Below are 23,263 nucleotides of genomic sequence, written 5' to 3'. Positions count from 1 at the left end.
TGAAATGAACACCCGCCATCCCTCGGTAATGTGTGTGTGTATTGGGCAGGGGCATAGTCACACGAATAGTTTACATTGATTGAAACTAATTTGTTTAAAAAGGAGGAGGCTATTGCCGGTAAAGGCAGGTTCACATAAAATCATTATGACACATGAATTTATTTTTTGATCTAACGATCGCATCTGTTTTGGCGATGCAAAAACGGGCTACGTCATGCTTATTGTTTTTTTCTTCTTCCAATTAGCCTACTATGTTTAAAAAAAAAAACGACGAAAACATGTTACTTGATCAATTAATAAACAGTTTGTTTGATGACAAATCGCTAAAGATGAAATTGGCCTCCCTTTCTGTCATTGTAATTGTGCGTTTTATTTATTTATTTTATTTTATTATTTTTTTGAACGATATTCGACTTTTGCTCCTCTATTGTCGAATGGCAGTTTTGGCAGTAATTCACATCCCTACGCGAGGCGAACTATTCTCAAAGACTTACTTTTAGTCATTATTTGGGTAGCACACATATTCTGAATGCCTTCGGCAGAATTCAAATGAGCAGTTTTAATCTAGATTAATCTAGATTAATTCCAAGATTCCAGTGAGATTAATATAGATTAAAAAATTAATCTATGCCCACCTCTACTTTTTAGATATATTTGTAAAGGTAGTTGAACACAATCCCTAAATAAACAAAACAATTGGATTATTTGTTTTAATTTTTGTTTGATATTAATTTTAGGATAATTGAACTTAATAGTTTTGGACTAAATTAAGAATGTTAACCTGATTCAACTAAATGGTATTGAATTAATCTTATGTAATAAACTTAAGTTTACTGAAATAAACAATGTTAATTAAATGCGACATTACCCCGCTATGTAGAACCTGTTGACAAAGTTCAAAACGTATGGAGATCGCAATAAGCTCCGTAACAAGCGTTTAGAAAGTAGCTAGGATGTATTTTATTTTGCGCAAACTTTAAGTGGACTTTTACCAACTATTAAGATGTTAGAGTTCAGTTATATACATTTAGCGCATTCAAATGTATTGAGTTTTTATTGAGTAACCGAATTCATGGTTTTTCAATAGTTATCAAGCACCCGCACTTGGTGAGATTATTCAGAAAAAGCGACAAAAGTAATTTTCTGATAAATCATCGTACAATGATGCACTGTGTTTGGTTGTATGCACAGATGTTGAGGGTCACTTATAGTAAGATGTCTTCATTCTTTGTTTTGCTGTATTTTTAAAAACATAGATAGATCTACATAGACGTTATACACAAAAAATATTTCAGAGATCCCGCATAAAGGGTTAAAATATACATTTAAGCGCTATTTAAAACTAGGATGGTATAATATAATGTAAATTATAATGTAAAATAAATTTACTATATGTCTGAATAAGGTTTTTTATAAGATGTCTTTATAACTACCTGAATTTATTAAATTTACTCACACTTTCTAAGTGATCTTATGAATCACTTATCAACTCCCAAATAACTGGTTTGTACATAATGCTATACTTCATTTAGAATTTATAAATTGATCATTAACAAAGTATGAAAATACAATTATTAAACACATTATAGATATGCTTATAAATCAAGAATAAATCATTTATAGCTGTATTTGTAAACTGCTTATTAATGTTTATTAATGCTTTATAAATTATGAATTAACTGTTTACTAATGCTTAACTAATGATTAATAGCATGCAGTTATTATAAAGTGTTACCAAAATGGGGTATAATTAATAAATATGACTACATCATTCATGATTACATTATTATTAACATTACAAAATTCAATTCGAAGATAATTGAATGTGACTCATTGAATCATATGAAATCAAGATGAATGACAGCAAAAATATGGCAAAAAAACATACAATTATGTAAATAATGTTAATGTTAATAATATAACTAAAATAACTATGCCTAAAAGTTTACAAATTTTAATTAAAAACTAGATTGTTACGTTTATGTCATTCTGGATAACGGATGACATGTCCTGGCTAACAAAGGTTTTTTGTTATTCAAGAATGACATGTTGTTATCCATGAATGACAAAACAAATATATTTTCTTTATAATCAGGCACTAACTTAACCACCATGGAAAACTACAACTTAGATATTATCGCTATAAGGTAATCTTTTGGATCAAATAGATAGTTTTTTAATATAAAAACATTATAAATGTTTTATTAGTGTTATCCAAAAGGACACATGATATTGCTGCAAAGTGCACCAGTGACCGAAAAGCTCAAAATATCAACATTTTAAAAGAAGCTTACTCACATCTGCACATGTTCTGGTGCTCCTTCAGGGTCTTCTTTCTGATACAATATTATGTCACTTGACATACCAAAATAGATTATGGTCCAAAATGGTAATTTATGTCTGTTATCCAGGAATGACATTAGAGAAATCACAATTTGGAGACAAAAGTCTTTGTGTCATAAAAATGTAAATAAACTTAGTATTATCACTATATTTGTAGGTTTCGTTGAAAACATCAATACAATTATGCCCAAGTAGATTATAAATACTTTTATTTATTTATTTTACATTTTTGAGGTATTTTTGTATTCAGACTTTAAGCCGGGACAGTTACCCGGAAATGTCATTTTGGGACTTTTGAGCTCAATAGTTCCTTCAAGATTAATTATTTATATTGAATTCTCACATGAGTAATTAAAGAGGGGGAAGTTGAGTCATTTAATGAAGTGCATTTAAAAATGTATACATTCAAAAAATGTATACATTTTTAACGTAATTAATATGCTTTGGACACCGGAATTGACACACCACGTCATTGACCCACCTACTTTCTCCTGAAGCTTCGAAGATATCCGCCCACTCATCAGGGTCAAAAAAACTGAGCGTGGAAATCAGGTGCGAAGTCCGTGTAGCACATAATCAGACTCGTGTGCGCCTCTCCCGTACCACCAGAACCACTCGCTGCCGAAAGCGGGCACTGAAAACACCCCCCAATGAACAAAGATTCCGAACTTCACCTCGTCGTACCATTCAGGCAGAGGTCTGAAGTCCAGACTGGCCCAGTGGTCTGGTGTATATCGAGCATCGAATGATGATGCGCATGATAGAAGACAAAGAAGCAGCGATATCTGACTCAGAGTCACTTGCATGATTGATCACACAGCACAGACGCGGGCGCGTGCACTTAGATCGGTAAAAGTGAATATCTGCACTATAGAGAGATTTCTGCCGACTTACCTTAACACTTGATATACATAATGCAGCTCCAAAAACCACAACAACCAGTTTCTATTTCCTGGTTTATCATATGACAATACAAATGAGACAACAACCCATGACTTACCTGCAAAACAATCGGATGGACAGGTTGGACACGTGCAAAACACATAGACGCCTCATTTGCCGCTGGATCGTACGTCAATGGCGCCGCCATATTGGTCCGGGCACCCTGCCATTGCTCTCCTAAATGGACTGAAGAAAAGATCATTGACTAGTTTATATATCCATGGGGACGGGGACCGCAATTAACAGTTGTTCACGATTCTTATGTTTTTATAAGTTTTTATATATTTTTGATTCACTAAAATAGCCTAAACCGGCTAATAAGAGTCAACGGCTCATGAATCGGACTACACTATTAAAAAGAAAAGGGTTCCCATTACTGATCAATACACTGTAAATGTTTTCTTTTATAAAGAATATATTTTAATTGCTTCCTCACAAACAACATGTAATAAAAAAACAAGCTTTTTGACATAACTTCTAAGCAAATAATAAAGGTTATTTATCTAATCAAACAAGTGAATTGACAAGACCAATGAAACAGTCCCTCAAAAGTGTTTAAAGCAGATCACTTTAAAGCATAAAAATATTTATTCACACAACTGCCACAACACATTCGAATCTGTTGTGCCCTCATTGTCATACAGCAAATTATGTTCATAATCCACAATTTGCTACTGTAGATTTGTACTAAACCCAAACATAATGTTTCAAAGCCCTCCCAGCTGTGTGATGTTTTGAATACAAATTAATCTTTTAATTTCACCAAATAATTAACCGTCTTTTCTAATCCACAAAAATATATTAAAGAAAGCGACTAAACCGGTAGTTTGTACCAGTAGAATGTTGGTCACAACCTGCCTCAGCCTGTTGCCATTTTCCCCAAGCTGCTTTGCAACATTCTGCTTATCATCCTGTCTAGAACTCGCCTCCGCTTCATCCCCTTCCACTATAAACATGGGCCAATCAGAGTCTCTAGCGCTCCTCTCCATAGCTTCAGACTGAATGGTGAGGTTCATGGAGGAGGGATCCTCATTAGTTGAAGTAATGACAATTTATTTTATTTTATATAGCACTATAATTATAGCACTAACAAAGGTGCAGCCATCGCAAAGTCCAAAACGCTTCATTCCCTGGGACACAATGCCTGAGAACACTCGACTAGGCTACAACCTTTGCAAACAATGGGCCATGTGGAGCAATGGACCTTCAAAACAAAAAAATATATAGATTTAAATATACTGATACATAAATCAATTTAATCAATAGATTACAATTATTGATCACAATCCACCTCAATTTGAATTGGCTGGAATTTGCCTGTATTTTTAATGTAGTGCATTTGTATTAATGGATTTATTTTTAATAAATTTATTTTTTGTTACATTATTAAAATGTATTTTTAATAAATATTTTAAGGAAGCAAATTCCAAGAACATATCTGTACCACAAGTCATCAGCAGTCAACTCCTTAACATAGGGAATCTTTCATGCTTTTTAGGCTTTGATTAATTAAATTATATCGTCATTTTTTAATTACCCATTTATATAATTTTTATGGTAGGTATTGTAGTATGTATTCAAAGATTCTTATGCACTTTTTTGTATATTCTTTATATTTTCAAAACTGCTCAGAATGCCATAGGTCTAAAACTGTAATTCCTTTAAATGTATTATTCTTCGATTAATGTTATGTTTGAGGAATAGAACAATTCAACTGAACAAAAGAATGTTGTGACATTGTCTATAAATTATGATCAGTACAATGGCATTTTTGTGTATAGTTGCAGAATTTAAACTGTTACCGACCAGCGATATATTTAGTTAAATGCATAGTACATCAAACTAGCTGCATAAATACAGTAGCCTACTCACATGAAGCAATATATAGCCTACTATAGAACATCTCGACTGCGATTGCTTACAGCGTCACAGAATATTCTCTATATAAAGTTGAATATTCAAGTATATCCAACTTTATTCGCATACATGCTGTATATAATAATGTAGGCCTAAATTATAGCCTAAAGAAATATAGGCTAACTGTAGACCAACTTTTCTTTTGCAAACTAAAAAAGTTCAGCTCAGCATGTTTTTAGGTTCACGATGACAGGCATAGGCCTACGGTCAGGGCTGCTATTATGGCGTTAGTTTTTAGTCAAAAGTTATGAGCGTGTAAGACATGCTCACGAGCACATTATGTTATTTCACACGCGCAAAAATGAACCTTCAGCTGGAATGATAGAAGTACTCGCGCACAAATTCAACAACCGAGAGGTGTACAGGTAGCTGCGAGCGAGCGCCTGATACTCTCATAGGTTAACTCTGCTTGTACAGTGGAATCCTGCTCGCGCGCAGCGGCTTCTGCTCGCGGAGTGCTGTTTTGCTCGCGCAGTGGATTTCTGCTCCCTCGAGTATTCATGACTTTTGACAATTTGGGGGCGGAATCAAGGAGGGCACTGACCCTCTTATGATTGGTCACTTTCATCGTAATCACAACCACAGGGACATCCTTGTACCTTGATTGACAGCTCTCATTACAGGAAGCACGGAGTCAGGAGTTTTTATTTTTTATGAATTTAAACTATATAAAATCCTTAAAAACTTTAAAAGGTCCTAAAGCACAAAAATATAGGATACCCTATAAAACACTTCCCAACTGAGATAAATGGATGAACAAAGACTGAATTCTCCCCTTATGTCATGTTATGTTATATTATAATTCCTTACCGTTTGTTTATTTAAATGTTTATTTTCCTTACAAATATCCTTATTTTTGTACTAAGACTACATTTATATTCTTGTTGTATTAAGAGCTGCTCCCTCTGACTATATTTTCCTTGTATCCTATTCTAAAGAAAAGGAAGTTATGCAGCCATGTTTGTCTGTAAATCTTGATCTTTCAATAATTTTTTTTAAAAAACAACAACAAAAAAAAACTCCGTCAGATACTTTGACTCCGTGCTTCCTGTAATGAGACTGCTGTCAATCAAGGTACAAGGATGTCCCTGTGGTTGTGATTACGATGAAAGTGACCAATCATAAGAGGGTCAGTGCCCTCCTTGGTCCCGCGACCAAATTGTCATAAGTCATGAATACTCGAGGGAGCAGAAATCAGCTGAGCGAGCAAAAATCCACTGCGCGAGCAGAATTCCACTGTACAAGCAGAGTTAACCTATGAGAGTATGCCAGGCGCTCGCTAGCAGCTAACTGTAGCTACACCTCTCGGTTGTTGAATTTGTGCGCGAGTACTTTTATCATTCCAGCTGAAGGTTCATTTTTGCGCGTGTGAAATAACATAATATGCTCGTGAGCATGTCTTACAGGCTCATAACCTTTGACTTAAAAATAACGCCATACGCAAACTCACTCATTCAGTGCGAGACTCACGCAATTGACACTTTCCACGCGCTCTCACGCCACACATCCATTTTCTCAAGCAGAGAAAAATAGCGAAGCAAATAGGACATTGACACCGACAGACAAGACAGAGCAGGTTACTTTTGATATGAAACAAATTCTCAGCTCTCAAATTCTGTCAATTATATTACGAAATTCAAACAATAGGCTAAATACCGTTTTGGCGCTTTTAAATGTGACGTGACAGATAGCTAGCGCCTGGCGGCACATGAACCGATCTCTCTTTACTACTAGTTAAGGTGTGTCATTCAGTTGTTCATTTTTATTATACAATCATATAAAATAGTGTATGATCAAATTAAAAAAACATAATTTATACAAAACTTTCTAAAAACAAATATCATTAAAATCTTTTTTTAAAGTTTTAAAGGCTTTAGGCCACTCCATCCAGCTTGAGTGTCCAGGCTTGAGCGGGTGAGAAAGGCAGATCAGGCAGGAGAATTATCAGTCCTGTTGATTTCAGAGGAGCCCATTTCAAAGGCTCAGGGTTCCCCAACAAAGTCACCTGAACAGAGTTGCAACAGACAAATCATTGATGTCTTCAAATTTTTTTTTATTTTTTTTTAAATGATTCCTAAATTCAAACTAATTCATAAATATTTACCACTGTGCTGTCGGAGGTTTTGGGCATAGAAAGCTGAAAGGTGTTTTGCATGGGATTGGAGGTGAAGATCGCATACACAGTGCTGGTGTTTTTTGAAGTATACCTGAAATTAAAGTAACATTTAAAACATTATATTAAAGCTGTGAAAGCTTTATTAATTGTAACTACATCACAGGCTAACTATAACTAAAACTCCAGAAACGGGCAGAAAAGAAAGCAAAAGAAATCCAGCCTAATTATAAAAAGACCAAGACTGATCGGTAACATGTCAACATTTCAGGCTAAAAGTTTGTGTTCACTCTAGATTTCAACTATTTCACTTCAACCTCTCAGTTTGGCTCATGAATATAAATGTAATTAAGTGAGGCACTTATAATTGGCAATAACTTTATGCAGTGGCCTACGAATCTTAAATTATAATTTTCTCACATGCTTCCTGTTATACTGATAAAGGTCTCTAGGTGACACTGCTTTCACAGCTGGAGCTTCTGAAAGTTTTTCAAAGGAACTGTGAGGAATATAAAGATAAGAGGAAGTTTAAAAACATCAACACACCAGGCAAGAACAGTAGCATTCTCAGCCTGAACTCTCCAAGGTTTAGTTGCATAGATGGCTTCACCGTTGATCTTCAGCCAGACTCCAATTCCTCTGAGACGCTCCTCAAAGACAGGTGCAATCACGCCGTCTGCTGTGGGTCCCACATTCAACAGGTAATTCCCCCCTAAAGCCACGGTGTAGACCAGGTCCTGCGGTCACAACATGTGAGAGGTTAAAAACTTTCTTGACTCATTAGATACCACATGAACTTTTGTACAATTTTGTGTCCATGTTTTATTCATATGTATTATTTACAATGCAGGAATCTAGTAATATCATCAGAGGGAAGCACTTTTGTCAATAGCAACACATCGCACCTTTATGATGGATGGTAGATCCATCAGTTCAGTTAGTTTCATATTTCGGCGATAACCCCATGATATTGTGTCCACTGACTGACATTTCTCCCACTTGTGATTGGGTAAATGTCCAGGAGTGAACTTGTCAGCACAGTTGAAATAACCTCCATGTTTACAGTAACAGCCATTCCCCCATCTGTCATTGGTCACCACCACATCCTGTAAGGAGCACAATAATGCAGTCATTATGATCAGAATTACAATTTGAGATAGTTCTAAAATAAGAATGTCATGAACCAATGATCTCACTTTGACCGGACTGTCGTTGTAGAGCCAGGCGAGGAATTCTGTAGAGTTCCAATAAGTGTCAGGTGCTTCCCAGTCCCCATCTGACCAAATCAAGTCTGGCTTGTACCTGAGATGTTAAAAACATCACCAATTAACAGTTTCATAAATGTAAAACCATATAAAAAGTTGATCTTTACACAGACAAATACAACAGAACAATCAGGCTTATGTCATAAACAATTGTTCTTCCTTCTCCAGGCTGTATCATCACATGACTGAGGCAAATGTACCTGTTGACCAGATTGATGAGTTCTGGCATAGCTTTTTTTGCAACATACTCCTGAGTCTTGAAACCAGCTTCCTTGTCACTCAGATAAAGGGGATTGAACCATTCATACAGAGAGCTGTAGAGTCCATAATGCAGAGACCTAATACAACAAATTGAAAATTTTTGGTTAAAATTCAGAAAATAAAATTTGCTCAAAAAAACGTACTGAGATATCCACCTCATTTTTCACATAAGAGCAGTCACAACCATTTTTTATTTTAATGTGCAAGGCTTTGTGTCAGTTGAAGTTGTAAAAGCAGTATGTCATGCTACTTGATGTTGTACACTGGTATTTGTTATCATAATATTTTAATTATTATCGTAGTCATAAACACAGTTATTTTGCAGCGTAAATTGCTTTACCGCTTACTTCACTTTGTTAATATTCTAGTATTTTACCTACAGTGCAACGGTTGGGTTCTGGAAATAAACATCCCATTAATTTTCTCCATAGAGGAATTGATTTTTATCAATAACTTATAACCTTTAAAGACAGACCTACTGCAAGCAATTTTAAGTGTGTTAATCAATGCTATATCCCTTTGTTCAAGCCACCTGCCTGCATTATTTCAATTTGTTTTTTTTTAAATAATCACATTTAACAGATTATTGGAGAAAACTACATTACCCATAATTCTGCAATAGCGTCCCAGTCCCATGAAGCAAATTATATTATATTCAGTTTTCTTATGCACTCAAACTATGCATCTTTCTCTTTTTTAAGATAGACTGGTTTAACAAAAGTAAAAATGTTATTACAGCATATTCAGTTATGCAGGTGATCTATGGTGAATTTGTTAATATTTTGGCTGGAAATGCATCTAAAAAAAAGACTATTTATAATGCATTTGTCAATAAATATGTAATTCCAAAGAAAGTCAAAGAAACTCAGTTTAAAATAAGAAATCAACATTAATGACTTTATTAGTATGTTCAAGGAAGGGTTTTCTTAGCTATGTTGTTTCTGTAAAGAGTCAGAAACAATTTAACACTTATTTTTCAGTTGTATTCATACTCCGCTAAATATTTTTTTTATGATGCTTTAATTACTATAAAGAACAACAGTAAAATACATCTCTGTTGCTGAAAAATATAATTTTGTAATACTGAAATGACTGAATTTTGTGATCTATCTACTATGCATATAGATAGATGGCTATATGCTTTGTAATGGTTTCCCCTGATGAAAATATTTGCAGAACACAGCTTATTTCCGCGTTGGAAAAATAATGTAGCATTTGTTACCAGGCTCTACTACAGGCACACATAGCTACCTCTTTCTTATTGCATTGCCCAAATCTCCAACAAGATCCCTGTGAGGTCCATTATCAACAGAATTCCAATTCCAGGAATACGGGGAGCCCCAATTTGTGAAGCCTTCGTGGTGTTTCGATGTGAGGACCACATATCTGAAAAGAATGAAAAACAAAATTATAAATACGTAAAACACAAACAGGAAGCGCAAACGCATATCGTATGTAGCCTAAGTTACCTACTTTGCTCCTGAAGCTTCGAATATATCAGCCCACTCATCAGGGTCAAAAAACTGAGCGTGGAAATCAGGTGCGAACTCCGTGTAACTGAATCCAGGGGGGTAGTTTTTAATCATGAACAGGATATATTCAAGATTATGTGCGCCTTTCCAGTTCCACCAGAACCACTCGCTGCCGAAAGCGGGCACTGAAAACACCCCCCAATGAACAAAGATCCCGAACTTCACCTCGTCGTACCATTCAGGCAGAGGTCTGGAGTCCAGACTGGCCCAGTCTGGTGTATATCGAGCACCGAAAGATGATGCGCATGATAGAAGACAAAGAAGCAGCGATATCTGACTTATAGTCACTTGCATGATTGATCACTGTGATCAGTAAAAGTGACGAATGCATGAATGATCAGTATGCAGACATTTCCGCATTAGATATTTCTGCCGACTTAACTTATGATTCAGCATAACGCAGACCCAAACAACCAGCTTGTTTTTTTCTTCCTGGTTAATCATTATGCCATCAAACACGTGACTACAACACATGACTTCCCTTCTAACCACTTGTAACAAATGATGTTCCCCAAACGAGTTTAACGTTTGTTCGGGAACTGGAATCGATCTATTCTGGTGAAAGAAAAAGCTTTCGCTTCCAGTTCGAACTGATCCCTGCCACTCTGATCTTTTTGTAAAATGGAAATGCCGGTTTTACTACCTTTAATATAATAAAACAAAATATTTAATTGCATCTTCAAAGACAAAATGAAAAAAATAAGCAATATGTCTTGAACAACAACTTAAGTAGCAAAAGTTATGTTTATAGATTAGTCTACAAATAATGTAGGCCTACTTTATAGCCAAAATAAATATAGACTAACTGTAACCAACTTTTCTTTTGCAACCTAAAAAAGTTCAGCTCAGTATGTTTTTAAGTTCACGATGACAGACATGCTCATAACAGTTCATTAAACAAATACACAAGACCACTGACATGGTCCCTAAAAAGTGTACTTTAAAATATACAAATACTTATTCAAACATAGGCTAATCCATAATAAGCCACTGCAAATGTATACAAAACCCTAAACATAACATTACACAACTTTCCCAGTTGTCTAATATTTCCACAAAAACAATTTACTTTTTAATTCCAACAAATAATTAAATAATTTCCAAATAATTATTTTTATTCTACAAATAATATGAAGGAAAAGTGATTAAACTGGTAGTTGAACATTAGGCACACCCTGCCTAACCCTCTTTGTCTATTACAAAGATTTTTTTTTTTCTCTTCACTATAAGTTTATTTTGGGCAAATAATAAAATGACACTAGCATCAGTTGAAATTATGTTTCCATTTTAGCCCTGGGTTCCAAGGTATCTAATATGCAATGCTATAAGATTGTTAAATTAACAATCTGAAAATGACATTACCTTAAGGTGTGTCATTCAGTTAGTCATTTTTTATTATACAATCATATAAAATAGTCAAATTAAATGATCAAATTAAAAAACCTAATTTATACAAAACTTTCTTAAAACAAATATCATTAAAATATTTTTTAAAAGTTTTAAAGGCTTTAGGCCACTCCATCCAGCTTGAGTGTCCAGGCTTGAGCGGGTGAGAAAGGCAGATCAGGCAGGAGAATTATCAGTCCTGTTGATTTCAGAGGAGCCCATTTCAAAGGCTCCGGGTTCCCCAACAAAGTCACCTGAACAGAGTTGATAAATCAATGATAAATAGATAAATCATTGATAAATCAAACAGATAAATCATTTATGTCTTGTTAAAATAATAATAATAACAATAATAATAATAATAATTCCTAAATTCTAATAAATTCATAAATATTTACCACTGTGCTGTCGGAGGTTTTGGGCATAGAAAGCGTAAAGGAGTTTTGCATGGGATTGGAGGTGAAGATCGCATACACAGTGCTGGTGTTTTTTGAAGTATACCTGGAATTGAAGGAAAATAGAAAAATGAGGATAATTAAAGGGATAGTTCACCCAAAGATGAAAATTCTGTTAGTATTTACTCACCCTCGTGTTGTTCCAACCTCGTAAGACCTTCGTTCATCTTTGGAACACGAATTAAGATATTTTTGATGAAATCCGAGCTGGATCACTCCTCCATAGGCTTCTTAAGGGATTGAAACTTGCCAGCCCCGAAAAGTTATTAAAGACATCGTTAAAATAGTCCAAGTGACTACAGTGGCTCAATCTTAAGTTTATCAAGTGACGAGAATACTTTGTGCGCAAAAAAAAGAAAAATAACGACTTTATTTCAACTATTCATTTCCTTCTCTGTTGGCCTCTAGTCAGTTAACTTAGTATGATTGGGTAGAGCTACATCACGCTACGTCACACGGGTGATGTGGGTGATGCGTGTGACGTACAACAACAGAAGAACTGCGCTATATCACTAGTAAACTGACTTGAGGCCCACAAAGAATGAAACAAATAGTTGAATTAAAGTCGTTATTTTTTTTATTTTTTTGCGCACAAAAAGTATTCTCGTCGTTTAATAAACTTAAAATTGAGCCACTGTAGTCACTTGGACTATTTTAACGATGTCTTTAATGACTTTTAGGGGCTAGCAAGCTTAAATCCCTTAAGAAGCCTATGGAGGAGTGATCGAGCTCTCAGATTTAATCAAAAATATCATAATTCGTGTTCCGATGATCAACGAAGGTCTTACGAGGTTGGAACAACATGAGCGTGAGTAAATACTGACATGATTTTCATTTTTGGGTGAACTATCCCTTTAAGGCCAAACTAACATTACAGAAAAAGTGCTAGAAGGAAGCAAGGCTATAGTTGTCTCAAAGAAATCCAGGCTAATTATATAGAGCAAGAAAAATTCAAATCCTTTATGACAATCATATGACCGGTTCACTGACATGTCAACATGTGAACAAACATTTGCCCTAAAAATATTTGACATGTACAGCCTTCCATCTGGAGCATTGGAATAATAAATACTGAGGAGCAAGGAGCACACAATATAAATCAGCTTAGCTCATAAATATTAATTAAGTGAGAATAAGTACACAGTAGTTCACAGCTGGAGCTTCTGAAAGTTTTTCAAAGGAACTGTGAGGAATATAAAGATAAGAGGAAGTTTAAAAACATCAACACACCAGGCAAGAACAGTAGCATTCTCAGCCTGAACTCTCCAAGGTTTAGTTGCATAGATGGCTTCACCGTTGATCTTCAGCCAGACTCCAATTCCTCTGAGACGCTCCTCAAAGACAGGTGCAATCACGCCGTCTGCTGTGGGTCCCACATTCAACAGGTAATTCCCCCCTAAAGCCACGGTGTAGACCAGGTCCTGCGGTCACAACATGTGAGAGGTTAAAAACTTTCTTGACTCATTAGACACCACATGAACTTTTATACAATTTTGTGTCCATGTTTCATTCATATATATTATTTACAATGCAGGAATCTAGTAATATCATCAGAGGGAAGCACTTTTGTCAATAGCAACACATCGCACCTTTATGATGGATGGTAGATCCATCAGTTCGGTTAGTTTCATATTTCGGCGATAACCCCATGATATTGTGTCCACTGACTGACATTTCTCCCACTTGTGATTGGGCAAATGTCCAGGAGTGAACTTGTCAGCACAGTTGAAATAACCTCCATGTTTACAGTAACAGCCATTCCCCCATCTGTCATTGGTCACCACCACATCCTGTAAGGAGCACAATAATGCAGTCATTATGATCAGAATTACAATTTGAGACAGTTCTAAAATAAGAATGTCATGAACCAATGATCTCACTTTGACCGGACTGTCGTTGTAGAGCCAGGCGAGGAATTCTGTAGAGTTCCAATAAGTGTCAGGTGCTTCCCAGTCCCCATCTGACCAAATCAAGTCTGGCTTGTACCTGAGATGTTAAAAACATCACCAATTCACAGTTTCATAAATGTAAAACCATATACACTATGTTGGCTGTAAAGTTTGATCTTTACAAAGACAAATGCAACAGAACAATCAGGCTTATGTCATAAACAATTGTTCTTCCTTCTCCAGGCTGTATCATCACATGACTGAGCCAAATGTACCTGTTCACCAGTTCGACGAGTTCTGGCAAAGCTTTTTTTGCAACATACTCCTGAGTCTTGAAACCAGCTTCCTTGTCACTCCGATAAAGGGGATTGAACCATTCATACAGAGAGCTGTAGAGTCCATAATGCAGAGACCTAATAAAAATGGAAAAGTTACTTTATTAAATTAGGGATAGTACACTGGCACAGTTTTGCCAAGATATAGTTCATTGAAAATGTATGGATAAAATTGAGGTGTGGGGGCTGTATTTGTTGCAATTATCTACAGAATACCTCTTTCTTATTGCATTGCCCAAATCTCCAACAAGATCCCTGTGAGGTCCATTATCAACAGAATTCCAATTCCAGGAATACGGGGAGCCCCAATTTGTGAAGCCTTCGTGGTGTTTTGATGTGAGCACCACATATCTGAAAATAATGAAAAACAAAATTATAAATATTTAGAATAAACATGCATATCGCATATCGTATGTACCTACTTTGCTCCTGAAGCTTCGAAGATATCAGCCCACTCATCAGGGTCAAAAAACTGAGCGTGGAAATCAGGTGCGAAGTCCGTGTAGCTGAATCCAGGGGGGTAGTTTTTAATCATGAACTGGACATAATCAGACTCGTGTGCGCCTCTCCAGTACCACCAGAACCACTCGCTGCCGAAAGCGGGCACTGAAAACACCCCCCAATGAACAAAGATCCCGAACTTCACCTCGTCGTACCATTCAGGCAGAGGTCTGGAGTCCAGACTGGCCCAGTCTGGTGTATATCGAGCATCGAATGATGATGCACATGATAGAAGACAAAGAAGCAGCGATATCTGAATCAGAGTCACTTGCATAATTGATCAATTACAGAAACGCGCGTGTGCACTGTGATCAGTAAAAGTGAATTTCTGCACTAGAGAGATTTCTACCGTCTTACCGTAACACTTGATATACATAATGCAGCTCCAAAACCCGAACAACCAGTTTCTATTTCCTTGTTTATCATTTTACATACAGAAACAACCCATCTTTTACTGTCTATGCCCATGACTACTACTACTACTACTTCTTCAGTGAAGTTTATTGGCAGCTCGCAATCTTGTGCATTGCCGCCATCTACTGAAAGGTGTGATCACATTGGAACGTAAAAAAAACTAAAGTCTTCTTACTAGTTGTGATTCTTTTAGAAACTCTATCACTGCTTTAATTGTTGACTGTGTTCCAGGTAGACTCAACAGGTTAACATGACTTACCTGCAAAACAATCGGATGGATAGGTTGGACACGTGCAAAATACGTCAACGGCGCCGCCATATTGGTCCAGGCAACTTGCCATAACTCTCATAAGTGGACTGAAGAAAAGATCGTTGACTATTTTATATATCCATGTGGACGGGGACCGCAATTAACAGTTGTTCCCGATTCTTATGTTTTTATAAGTTTTTATATATTTTTGATTCACTAAAATAAACAGTCTAATAAGAGTCAACAGCTCAGGAATCGGAATACACTAGTAAAAAGAAAAGGGTTCCCATTACTGATCAATACATTGTAAATGTTTTCTTTTATAAAGAATATATTTTAATTGCATTCTCAAAAACAAAATGTAATAAAAAAAAACATTTAGACTTTCATAACTTCTTTGCAAATAACAAAGGTAATTATCTAATCAAACAAGTGAATTGACAAGACCAATGAAACAGTCCCTCAAAAGTGTTTAAAGCAGATCACTTTAAAGCATAAAAATATTTATTCACACAACTGCCACAACACATTCGAATCTGTTGTGCCCTCATTGTCATACAGCAAATTATGTTCATAATCCACAATTAGCTACTGTAGATTTGTACTAAACCCAAACATAATGTTTCAAAGCCCTCCCAGCTGTGTAATGTTTCGAATACAAATTAATCTTTTAATTTCACCAAATAATTAACCGTCTTTTCTAATCCACAAAAATATATTAAAGAAAGCGACTAAACCGGTAGTTTGTTACCAGTAGAATGTTGGTCACACCCTGCCTATGCAAATTGCCTTTGTACAGTACAGTCCTTGTTTTTTTTTTTGGTAAACAAGTGCAACTATGGCAATGAACCTACCATGCCATTTTCCCCAAGCTGCTTTGCAACATTCTGCTTATCATCCTGTCTAGAACTCGCCTCCGCTTCATCCCCTTCCACTATAAACATGGGCCAATCAGAGTCTCTAGCGCCCCTCTCCATAGCTTCAGACTGAATGGTGAGGGTCATGGAGGAGGGATCCTCATTAGTTGTAGTAACAAAGGTGCAGCCATCGCAAAGTCCAAAACGCTTCATTCCCTGGGACACAATGCCTGAGAAAACTCGACGACAACCTTTGCAAACAATGGGCCATGTGGAGCGATGGACCTTCAACACAAAAACATATAGATTTAAATATACTGATACATAAATCGATGAATTCAATTGATTAAAATACTTGATCACAATCCACCTCAATTTGAGCTGTATTTGCCTGTATTTTTAATTTAGTGCATTTGTATTAATGCATTTATTTTTTTGTTACATTATTAAAATGTATTTTTAATAAATATTTTAAGGAAGCAAATTTCAAGAACATATCTGTACCACAAGTCATCAGCAGTCAACTCATTAACATAGGAAATCTTTCATGCTTTTTAAGCTTTGATTAATTAAATTATATCGTAATTGTTTAATAACCTATTCATATAATAATTATTTTTTATGTATTGTAATATGTATTCAAAGATTCTTATGCACTTTTTGTATATTCTGTATATTTTCAAAAAGGAGTGCCATAGGTTTAAAACTGTAATTCCTGCAAATGTATTATTCTTCGATTAATGTTATGTTTGAGGAATACAACAATTCAACTGAACAAAAGAATGTTGTGACATTGTCTATAAATTATGATCAGTACACAGGCATTTTTGTGTATCGTTGCATAATTTAAACTGTTACCGACCAGCGATATATTTATATTTATATACATAGTACATCAAACTAGCTGCATACATACAGTACTCACATGAAGCAATATATACTATATAACATTTCGGCTCTGATTGCTTATATCGTCACAGAATATTATTGCACAGTTCTCTATATAAAGTTGGATATACAAGTATTTGAGTATTTCCAACTTTATTCACATACATGCAGTATACTTACATAAAGCTATGTATTCAGTATAGCAAAACTACCTGCTTGTTAATTTTGTTGCAAAATATAAACTATAATATCACACAGCTCTATATATGAAGTTGAATAAATAGGTAATTTAAATGTACCTGCATACAAACAGTATACCCACATAAAGAGACATAGGGCCTATAGCCTAACATAGTACATTTTAACTTCTTGATTGTTTATATCAATGCAAAATGTAAATTATATTATTGCCAAGCTCTAATCTGCTAAATGCAACTATAGGCATCAAGAAAAGCGCAAAACAAATAAAATGTACTTAATTTCAAGCGTGACCTTTTCTGAGTGATTCAAAACGGTTGAATGCTAGTGTATGTATAAAATGTCACCCTGTTATTAGTAAATAAACGAGAGCTCAGTAACAGGATTACTGTGTGCATGTAATATTAACATTGACACCTGCTCATGTTCTTACTCTGGCCAGTCTTCAGAACAAAATGAAACAGATTTATAGCAAATTCGATAAATGGGTTAAATGTATGCAATACTTTTAAGCAATCTTTGGCAGCTCTATAGCTACACATAATATTCCTCAGGGCTTATGAAGACTTACAGAAATTGCATGAGTGCGAAGATGTTCTTGTCGTGTGAAGCGTTTGCCGCACACCTCACAAGGATACGGCCTTTCTCCTGTGTGGCAGCGAATGTGCCTTTTCAAAATGCCCTTCTGTTTGGCCGTATATGGGCAGAACGGACATTTGTGTAGTCTCCCTGTGTAAACACACATATAAATTAAAACACAAATCAAAAATGATTGTGTTACTGTAGCAATTTTATCCAGCATCCCTCACCTGGATCATCCCCATACCAGTCATTCTGAATCTCCATCCCACAGGGGACCGCAGGACCAAGTACATCATCACCACGGCCGAATCCAACGTACCCCAAACTCTGGGAATAGTGTTCATCCCGGTTAGGGTTCATCCCCCCTCTGTACACCACATCTGGAAACTGCTTCATAGGACAGTTAGCAAATGATACGGAGGAGTGCTCAGTGCTTGGAGCCGGGCTAGTGTTAACTGTTCTCTCTCCATCGTGATTTGGGCCTTGATAAAGAGTCGTTTCTTTGGATTCCTGTGAAGATTCGCCCTCTTCATCAGGGTCATACTCTATTTTGGGGTGCACCAACCCCAGAAGCAGACCTGGGGTGGATGAGTTGACTAAATCCGGGCCTGGACTGACCTTCAGTGGAGCATTCATGGGATGGTGGTTGAGAAATGCTCCTTGAGAGTTTTCGCTTTCTGAGTCTTTACTACTGGTGGCCGCTGGTGTGCAGATAGCAGCCGTTGGGGCATCATCAGGGCTGAGGGCTTCGGTGACCTGACAGGTCCTTTGGTCGGCTTCGGAAGTGGATGCCACAGGGGCACTGGTGACCGAAACTGGGGTTGCACTACGATCCAAACCCTCCCTGTCCTTGTGTCTCTCCCTCTCCCTGTTACAGATCTCCAGGGATGATTTAATGTAGCCCTTACAAAAGTTCACCACATCGGTCATCTGCAGGTAGCTCGCAGCTGACATTATTTCAATGACATTTTCACTGCGCAGGTCCAGGTGACCCGAATACAAAAAGTCCAGGATGAAGGAGAACGCCTCGGCTGTGACGATGTCCAGAGAGGCCGTGCTGTGTCGCTGGCCATTGTCTTTCAGGTAATGCACCAGCAAAGCCCGAAAATAACCACTGCTGGCGAAGAGAATATTACGATGTGCTTTGAAAACACGTCCCTCTACTATGATGCTGCAGTCACAGAAGAAGTCCCTCTTACGCTGTTCGTTCAGCTCAGTCAAGAGCCTGGACAAATAGGAAGGAACCTCCATATTCACCATAGGACAGCCATTCGTTTTCTCTGGCACGGTAGAGGTTAAAAAATAAATGAATCAATGATCATGAGAAAGATATCCTATGAAATAATTGCATATTCTCAAACTCTAATAAGCTTCACAAACAGATAAAATAGGGTGACAAGACGACCCCGTTTTTTGTCCCACATCTAAACTACAGTGGGGGAAATAAGTATTTGACCCCTTGCTGATTTTGCAGGTTTGCCCACTTACAAAGAATGCAACGATCTATAATTTTAATCATATGTACATTCTAACAGTGAAAGACAGAATCCCAAAGAAAATTACAGAAAATCACATCATATGAATTTATAAAAATTGATAACCATCTGATGAGGAAAAACAAGTATATGACCCCCTACCAAACAGCAAGTATTCTGGCTCCTACAAGCCAGTTAGTCTTTCTTTAAGACACAGCCCCAATCCCAACCAATTATCTACATCAAATACACCTGTCTCACCTCGTTACCTGTATAAAAGACACCTGTCAACACCCAAACAACCAGCATCACCACCATGGGCAAGACCAAAGAGCTTTCTACGGACATCAGGGACAAAATTGTTGATCTGCATAAGGCTGGGATGGGCTACAAGAGAATCGGAAAGCAACTTGGAGAGAAAAGATCAACTGTCGGTGCAGTTATCAGGAAATGGTAGTGATGGCGAGATGAAGCTTCATAAAGCATTGAAGCATTCCATCCAATTGGTTCACTCATGTGCCGAAGCTTCATGGTGCTTCATTTGCTCTATTGTGCCATCAAGTGGACAATAAATGTAAAACGTGCAGTGTGAGTATAATGACATCGCATGGTTCCATCGCAAAAAAGAAGCTTGATTAGATCGCTAACAAACTCGCAAAGTCCCAAGTCCACAAAATGTGAGGGGGAATCCATTGCATTTTGCTGGCCCTTATATTTCAAATAGACCGCCAAACCGCGAACCACTTCCTGAAGCAGTCACGTGGTACAGGCGGCTCGCGAGGCTTCAAACGTCACCACATACGTTACCGACACAAGCCTCGATACGGGAGGACACATCACTAGGAAATGGAAGAAGCACCACACCACCGCCAACCTCCCTCGGTCTGGGCCTCCACACAAGATCTCGCCTCGTGGGGTGTCCCTGATCATGCGAACGGTGAGGAATCATCCCAAAACCACAAGGTGGGAACTGATGAATCAACTGAAGGCAGCTGGGACCATAGTTACAAAAGAAACGGTTGGTAACACACTACGCCGTCATGGATTGAAATCCTGCAGCGCACGCAAGGTCCCCCTGCTCAAGAAGAAACATGTACAGGCCCGCATGAAGTTCGCCATTCACCACCTGGACGACTCAGAAGAGGCCTGGAAGAAGGTGATGTGGTCAGATGAGACCAAAATAGAACTTTTTGGCCTCAACTCGTCGTGTTTGGAGGGCAAAGAACACCGAGTACAACCCAAAGAACACCATCCCCACCGTCAAGCATGGTGGTGGTAACATCATGCTTTGGGGGTGCTTTTCAGCCAAGGGGACGGGACAACTCCGTCGTATTGAGGGGAGGATGGACGGGGCCATCTATCGTGGAATTCTGGACCAACATCTCCTTCCCTCAGTGAGAGAGCTGAAGATAGGTCGAGGATGGGTGTTTCAGCACGACAACGACCCTAAGCACACCGCTTAGCAACAAAAGAGTGGCTGAAGAAGAAGCACATCAAGGTTCTGGAGTGGCCTAGCCAGTCTCCAGACCTGAATCCAATTGAAAATCTTTGGAGGGAGCTTAAAATTCGAGTTGCCAGGCGACAACCTCGGAACCTGAAAGATTTGGAGGCTGTCTGCAGGGAGGAGTGGGCCAACATCCCTGCCGAAATGTGCACAAACCTTGTCACCAACTATAAAAAGTGTTTGACATCTGTGCTGGCCAATAAGGGCTTTTCTACAAAATATTAACATGCTGTTTGTCCAGGGGGTCAAATACTTGTTTTTCCTCATCAGATGGTTATCAATTTAAATAAATTCATATGATGTGATTTTCTGGAATTTTCTTTGGGATTCTGTCTTTTACTGTTAGAATGTACATATGATTAAAATTATAGATCGTTGCATTCTTTGTAAGTGGGCAAACCTGCAAAATCAGCAAGGGGTCAAATAATTATCTCCCCCACTGTAGTTGAGTGGAAGTAAACCCTGATATTAATTTAAAAATAAATAATAATAATAATCCTTAACTAAAGTCTACTAACACTTGCAACAATTACATTTGCAAAAAGCACATAATTAGTGCTTTGAGCCTAAAATATACAATGATAAGCCCAATAAGAGAACGATTTCCAAAAAGCACAAAACATAAAATAACATCTGAAAATGTCAATTTAAATTAATACATAATCATATTTATATTTGTTACGTGTTTAAGTAATTTTCTTAATATTCCTTAATAATATATGCTTTGTGTGTGTGACCAGTTATGGTCAGTTTAACCTGCAAACATTAATTAATTAATCCAAATTGTATATGGATTTTTTTTATATCAAATAAATAAATACATTTGAAAAACGGTTGTCCCCGTTTTAAATTCATAGATAATTTTAAGCAAAATTGCACTATCTTGACCACTGAACTACGAAACGCAGTCTGACATACCAATGTCACACTGTTACATTAATGCACAATTCACCATAAACATTTAAGGTGGAATATTTAAATAGACAATTGAATCACTTTCACAATAATATCAAAAGTTGAAAAAATCGAGCTCGTGCTACACATCAGTGGTTATAATTCACGAATAACAAAATGCTATTTTACCACACGTGTGAGTCTTCAGACATGCTGGTTTTATGCTCATCTTCAAGTGTCATCTGATCAATCTCATCATCTCTGCTACATCTTATGTTTTACAGCAATGGAGTTAAGTAATAACCGAATTATGGGAAGCAATCCGTGCGTGCACACGGAACAACAGAGTATGTAAAAACATGAATATCTTTGATGCTAAAAACTGAATTTTAGACAACAATGATTTTTTTATACTTACATTCAAGTGTATGTTTTGTTTTTGTTCATGATGGTCTTTTAAAAATGTCTCCCTGAGGAGCTGCTTCCTGATTTCTACGTTATACTTCCTGTCGCTGCCATAGTAGCGGGCGCCGAAAATCCCCGAAATCGCTCCCTATCCCCTATGTAGTGCAGTGCACTACTTTGGGTGTCAGCCACTTATTTATACCGCCAAAGCACTCTGATTTAGAGTGTACAACCGAAGAGAGGACTGACGAACAGAAAGAGAGAGAGAGTTTGAAGCTCCGTTATCGAGTCATTTCCATGCCATGCTGATTATAGTATTATTAAAAATAAAAAAATATCGTCATGACTCATCACTTTATTAAAATATATTGAAAAAGAGAGACCGTTAATATATCATTAATTTAAATTAAATGATATAGGCCTAGATAAATTAGGCTAAGTGTGGACTTTTTTGGTATTAACTCTTAAGCTTAAGTTTACTTTCTTCACTAATTCATAGGAAGAATGTTTAATTTGGTGGATGAAACATGGATAAAAAATATTCAGTAGCCTAATCACTTATAGCTTAGCTATTATAGCTTATAGGCTATATATTCCTGCCTGTACCGAGTCTCTTTCACTCTCAAAATCTGACACATGTCAATTTACTGGGCTAAAAAAATCTGGAGTTGTTTGTGATTTTTAAGCATTTTAAGGAAATATTCTCTCAAAAAGTATTAGGTACCATTCGTCTCCTGGCCTGACCTAAAAAAAAATAGTCAATGGTTGCAGTCAACATTCTTTAAAATGTCTTATTTTGTGTTCAACAGAAGATAGAAACTCATACAGGTTTGGGTCAACATGGGTGATTAAATAAA

General features: G+C 36.9%; 3 protein-coding genes across 7 annotated transcripts in view; all 3 read right to left on the bottom strand.

The window, feature by feature from the left end:
• Nucleotides 1–10,835, bottom strand: part of LOC143702415 (tissue alpha-L-fucosidase-like) — a 32,162-nt gene extending 21,327 nt beyond the window's left edge. The window contains exons 1-8 of one of the 2 annotated variants that reach the window (XR_013190439.1): nt 10,315–10,829; nt 10,093–10,227; nt 8,781–8,918; nt 8,512–8,617; nt 8,221–8,421; nt 7,862–8,052; nt 7,307–7,409; nt 7,011–7,207 (exon numbers count right to left, since the gene is read on the bottom strand). Coding sequence is in view for 1 of the 2 variants with exons in the window: in XM_077196274.1 (XP_077052389.1) it covers nt 7,076–7,207; nt 7,307–7,409; nt 7,862–8,052; nt 8,221–8,421; nt 8,512–8,617; nt 8,781–8,918; nt 10,093–10,227; nt 10,315–10,667 (1,359 nt within the window). In the remaining variant the exon portion in view is untranslated. Of the gene's footprint in view, nt 1–6,810; nt 7,208–7,306; nt 7,410–7,861; nt 8,053–8,220; nt 8,422–8,511; nt 8,618–8,780; nt 8,919–10,092; nt 10,228–10,314 lie in introns of those variants that run through there. The other variant, XM_077196274.1, reaches the window with a different exon arrangement.
• Nucleotides 10,836–11,001: 166 nt separating this feature from the next.
• LOC143702416 (tissue alpha-L-fucosidase-like) lies at nt 11,002–15,605 on the bottom strand. Of its 3 annotated transcripts, XM_077196277.1 has the most exons (9): nt 15,297–15,605; nt 14,861–15,131; nt 14,655–14,789; nt 14,379–14,516; nt 14,095–14,200; nt 13,804–14,004; nt 13,445–13,635; nt 12,158–12,260; nt 11,002–12,013 (listed from the first exon to the last, which is right to left on the bottom strand). In XM_077196277.1, exons 1-9 carry the CDS (start codon nt 15,313–15,315, stop codon nt 11,882–11,884), a joined length of 1,296 nt encoding a protein of 431 aa, XP_077052392.1. In that variant the 5' UTR covers nt 15,316–15,605; the 3' UTR covers nt 11,002–11,881. The 3 variants fall into 3 exon arrangements, with proteins under 3 accessions (XP_077052392.1, XP_077052390.1, XP_077052393.1); XM_077196275.1 differs by having other exon boundaries at nt 14,861–15,409; XM_077196278.1 differs by lacking the exon at nt 14,379–14,516 and having other exon boundaries at nt 14,861–15,408.
• A 469-nt stretch (nt 15,606–16,074) lies between these two features.
• On the bottom strand, nt 16,075–22,622 carry zbtb8b (zinc finger and BTB domain containing 8B). Of its 2 annotated transcripts, none has more exons than XM_077196269.1 (4): nt 22,420–22,622; nt 18,356–19,408; nt 18,118–18,275; nt 16,075–16,745 (listed from the first exon to the last, which is right to left on the bottom strand). In XM_077196269.1, exons 2-4 carry the CDS (start codon nt 19,386–19,388, stop codon nt 16,440–16,442), a joined length of 1,497 nt encoding a protein of 498 aa, XP_077052384.1. In that variant the 5' UTR covers nt 19,389–19,408; nt 22,420–22,622; the 3' UTR covers nt 16,075–16,439. The 2 variants fall into 2 exon arrangements, with proteins under 2 accessions (XP_077052384.1, XP_077052383.1); XM_077196268.1 differs by having other exon boundaries at nt 18,356–19,416; nt 22,427–22,620.
• Between the last annotated feature and the right edge of the window lie 641 nt (nt 22,623–23,263).

Source organism: Siphateles boraxobius, unplaced genomic scaffold (genome assembly GCF_051911475.1).
Source record: "Siphateles boraxobius isolate OS27281-9 unplaced genomic scaffold, OSU_SipBor_1 35, whole genome shotgun sequence".
NCBI classification, from domain to species: domain Eukaryota; kingdom Metazoa; phylum Chordata; class Actinopteri; order Cypriniformes; family Leuciscidae; genus Siphateles; species Siphateles boraxobius.
The sequence above is the reverse complement of the archived record's forward strand: the minus strand, read 5'-3'. Positions and strand labels throughout refer to the sequence as shown.